Raw genomic sequence first — 4379 nt, 5'->3', positions numbered from 1 at the left:
CAAGGAAAATTGGGATTTTTCCATACACACATATATTTTCCTAAACTTACTTTTACCTTTCTAGGCAGATAGATCCAAGTTAGTATAACTATCTTGATCCAGTTCTTCATCATATTTATGTACATGTTGTGACACAGTTTATCTTGGACTATTACAGATTTTTAATAAATGTAAATAGTGTACATTTCCTTACACATGTGATTCCTCATCTTCATTGGAGTAACTAAACTGGGCTTATTAAAAGTCCAGTGTCTTATTGAATGCATTAAGCAGCTTTATTCTGATATATTTATGTAGCAAAGAGCCTTGGAAGAAAGAGGTCCCTCCAGGGAAGATGGTAGATGTGTTTGTCTCATGACCAGATTAATAACAATACCTCCTTCTGGGGCAGAGTTTGAGCAGGCTTGTCAGCAGTCCCTAAAAACTGAAGTCACTCAGCTATGGTGCAAACCCGTCATGGGTGCATCACCTGCTGGGTGTGCTCCATGTCTCCTCCTCAGGATGTAGCAGGCAAACGCAACTGACAGGAATGTAGCTTAGGATGCTTCCTGTTTCACCACTAATCAAGCCCATTGTCTCTAACCCAGGAGTTCATCTTACTCTGCCAACTTCCACTAAACATGTGAGAGGATAACCAGTGGGCTTGAAGCTAGACTTTAAAATCCTACTTGGGTAAAAAAGACAAATATGAGTCCAGTAGGTGTATTCAGAGAAGCCATCTACAAACCAAAGGGCAGAGCAGGGAATATTGCTTATATTACTATTGGTTCTTTAATGGCTGCATTGAAACTGACGGATGAGTTCATAGTAAAACCTCAGTTCTTCACCTTGTAACCTATGCAGAAAACTACACATAGAGCATTACGTGATCTAACTTATTCCCATGTGTTCAAGAGTTCCATTTCTTCTCTTGTCACTCTGTACTGAAAGACATCCTTTTCAAGCACAAACATATTTTCTTTTGATCCTGCAGAGCACTAGAATTCTGATGCGCTTGAGAATATATGTACACAGTTTAAGAGTTAATTTTACCTAGAAGGATTGGTTCTAGCAACTGCAAGACACTGGGTGCTATAAAATACAGTCACTACATGAATCTTCAAGCAAACAGCTATCCTTAGAAATGGGATGGATGATGCTTCTATTAAGCACCATAAACTTTTGAAAGATTTTCTGAGATGAAGCTTCGAGATCCCATTCTCTCATTACCATTAAGGATCAAATGGTCAACCTTTTACTTTGATGGAGAGGTCCTCTCTTGGGCATTTCTGCTGCTCTTTCCAGTGTGTATATAAACTTTAATTTTCTATATCCCCTGGCTATCAGTAATTTCTTTCTCCAACCAGGACATTGGTCTTTCATGTGTCACACCTAGCATGGCTGATGGGAGAGAGGCAGAATGTGCAAAGCAGAAGAGATGCAAGAGGTGGGATGTATACAGATTTTGAAATTATTTTCCTTGTAAAATCGCTTGATGCATTTCATGTTTTGGTGAACCCAGGAACTCAAAATGAAGGACAAGGGTGAACAGTACTCTTAGTCCAAACCAAACCATCTAAAGACACAGGTGCTTCAAAGTAAAATAAATCCCTAACTAGCCTTGTAACTTTCACACACGTTTTCCTATTTGTTGGCAGCTCTAGAAGATTCTACATTAAAAATATTCCCAAAGTTGGGTGAAATTGTTCTTCTCGTTAAAAAGATACTACCCACTCTTGTCCTTCCTTTGTTTTCCAATCCTAAATCAATCAATAAATCCTTTATTTGAAACTAAATTAAAACCATATTACTTTCTTTCCATCCTAACCCCAGAGATCTCCCACCTAACTTAAACTCGTCCCTCTCACCAACCACGCATCCTCCCCTGACTCATCCAATCCCCTCAATACCTCTCCGCATATGCCCTAGTATGAAACTTGTGTAGTATGTACCCACAAAGATGGGAAAGATGCGTCTTAAAAGAAATAATCAACAGGCAACTAATTAACTGAACTGCCAATTTTGCCTTTATTGTTTTGGCAAACAAATTCGACTCCGAATTTTCACATGGCATACTTTTGAGTCCATCGCCGAGCTATTCTTTCATACTCTGCCCTATTCTTAAGGTAGAGATTGGCAATCTCGGGATGGAAGGAATCATTTGGGTTGGGATCGCACAGCACGTTATAGATGTACAAGAGAACCATAGAAATTGTAAGTGCTGGCGACCACTGGTTCCCGAGGATATCTAGACAGATTGTGCCATGTTTACTAATATTCGGATGGAAAATTCGGGTCTTGAATGTTACCCTGGGTGGGAAGATCGGGTAACTATAAGGAAATGCAATGATTAAGGAAAACACTCCGCCCTGGTACGGGGTGTCATTGGGTCCTATGATGGTCGCCTGCCATACAAACAGATCTTCTCCCATAGGTCCCGCAGAGAATTGGGCTGGGGGGTTCTGAGCAAGATCCGCAAGCTCTTTCTGAATCCGCTGTAGAGCCATTGTTCTCAAATCCTGGTGCCCAAAATTTGGCGCAGTTCTAGGTGGCTGGCACGGGGCACCGTTGATTTTGGACCCCAAGGAGCAGCAATGAAATTCCTTGAGGACAGGACCTTGGGTTGAGGATTCTAGTTGATCCCAGGAAAGGCGGCTGTGAGAGGAGAGAGCAGAAGAAGGCAGTTGGTGGAGGGTGCTGGACTTTAGTATGGGAGCTGCTGAACACCTGTGGCTCGAGCCTGCCACCTTAGATGGGATTTAGGGAAGCTGAGACTCCACTTACCGCAACGAAGTTACCTGTTCCTCCGAGTCCTCTTCTGCGAGAGGCCAGAGCTCCTGCCTGAGGCAGCCGGCCGCTACCTCTGGTCCTTGAAGCCAGGCCCTCTCCACAGTGATTGGGCATCCGTAGGTGAGGTCACAGTGTCCACACAGAGACTGCGTCACAGTTAGGCGGGGACTGATGCAGGCCGGTTGGGGGAAGGGCAATGAGGGCTGGCTTGAAGGTAGGGGTGGCTGAAACATCTCTCACCCAGCTCTTGCTCTCAGGACTGGCAAGTAGGGCCTCCCAGTTACCAAAATAAATAAAATGAATTTTCCCCTACATCTCACTGAGTTGCTGCTTATCATTATCCTCAATTCTGTCTTCTCTCCAGATATATCTTGGAGAGTAAGACAAACACATTATGAACCATTCTTAGTTGCACATATATTTCCCAAGACACATAATCTCTGTACATATAACTTTAGCAAATTTAATATTCAGGCAATAATTTTAAGACCTTTATAAGGTTCTGGAAATTTTATATTTTATGAAGATACAAACAGTGTAGAAATTAGATTTGATCTTAAAGCCAATTTGATTTTTGAAGAGCACTTGAGAGAACAGGGATGAAGGTCAGAAAGATGAGAAACTATTCCTTCATCTGTCATATAGACTTATGTGTAAATATAACACTGATACAGTTGTTATAGTTAATCTAATAGCATATCTACATTCATTTTGTCAATTGATGCACTCTACTCTTAGTTTCTGAAAACCTCTTTTGAAAGATTCAGGCTAGGAATACATATATTGTTCCTCATTATCATGTGTGTATAGACTGTATCTTTTTTTATGTTACTAACATTTTTGAAAAATGCAGCATACCCGCCACCATTTATGCACATTTGTGAGTCTTCAAGATCTTCATAATAAATTTAGTCAATTTGAGTGCGAGGAAGAGAAAAATTGGGAAGGACTGCTCAGCTTTATATCGTGAATGTTGTAGTGAAGTTAATAGTACACCAGGATGTATTATATTAGGATGCATGTTTTGTTGACTTTTGGAAAAGTACATTGACTTACTTTCCATCACAGGGAGTTTGTATTTCCCAGTTTTTAATGAATAATTGACAAGCTGATAAGTCTGGTGATTAAATTTCCAAAAGTTGAAGAAGTGCAATGGTCATGGGATGCAGATGGACTGTGATTTCAAATTAAGTTCTATGCGTGACGATAATATAAATATACTTTAAAGACATTTATTCCATCATTCTTGTCACTTCCTGAAGCAGTTTTGCAAGTCCTCATTTGTGTCTAACTGCTCTTGTTCCTGAATTTACTCAAAATGTTTACCCTTTCTGGGCATTTTAACTTGGAGGAAGAGCCAAACTCACAAGGTGTCATATTCCGTAGATGAAGATGAATCATAATGTATGGTGCACCTTCTTCTCTGGTGGATGGCACTCTCAGTGGAAGCATTCATTGCAGTTCCAACCACATCTCCTAAGGCTGATAAATGTATACGTATTTTTTGTTTGTATTCACAAAATTGAATTAAAATGTTATTTCAATGAAATTACTAATATGAGGTCATACATAGTTCTCTTGCCTTCTGATCCTGCCCTACTTTTTTGTCC

The 4379-nt window shown here is 40.4% G+C and overlaps 2 protein-coding genes across 4 annotated transcripts in view; both read right to left on the bottom strand.

Moving 5' to 3' along the window:
- LOC102020837 (ubiquitin-conjugating enzyme E2 D2-like) overlaps window positions 1-2851 on the bottom strand; it is an 11454-nt gene extending 8603 nt beyond the window's left edge. Inside the window, exon 1 of one of the 2 annotated variants that reach the window (XM_013507345.1) lies at window positions 2764-2851. The gene's annotated coding sequence lies outside the window, so the exon portion shown is untranslated. The remainder of the gene's footprint in view (window positions 1-2763) is intronic. The other variant, XM_013507346.1, reaches the window with a different exon arrangement.
- LOC102021170 (ubiquitin-conjugating enzyme E2 D2-like) lies at window positions 1984-2860 on the bottom strand. 2 transcript variants are annotated; one of them, XM_005409735.1, is made up of 2 exons: window positions 2778-2860; window positions 1984-2634 (listed from the first exon to the last, which is right to left on the bottom strand). In XM_005409735.1, the coding sequence occupies exon 2, from the start codon at window positions 2484-2486 to the stop codon at window positions 2043-2045; it is 444 nt and encodes a 147-aa protein (XP_005409792.1). In that variant the 5' UTR covers window positions 2487-2634; window positions 2778-2860; the 3' UTR covers window positions 1984-2042. The 2 variants fall into 2 exon arrangements, with proteins under 2 accessions (XP_005409792.1, XP_005409791.1); XM_005409734.1 differs by having other exon boundaries at window positions 2764-2849.
- Between the last annotated feature and the right edge of the window lie 1519 nt (window positions 2861-4379).

This window comes from Chinchilla lanigera, unplaced genomic scaffold (assembly GCF_000276665.1).
Source record: "Chinchilla lanigera isolate Chin_1 unplaced genomic scaffold, ChiLan1.0 scaffold00124, whole genome shotgun sequence".
Lineage (NCBI taxonomy): Eukaryota > Metazoa > Chordata > Mammalia > Rodentia > Chinchillidae > Chinchilla > Chinchilla lanigera.
The sequence above is the reverse complement of the archived record's forward strand: the minus strand, read 5'-3'. Positions and strand labels throughout refer to the sequence as shown.

What these genes read in the sequence shown, in the direction of transcription:
- LOC102021170 (XM_005409735.1), bottom strand. Translation starts at nt 2,486, where the DNA reads ATGGCTCTACAGCGGATTCAGAAAGAGCTTGCGGATCTTGCTCAGAAC.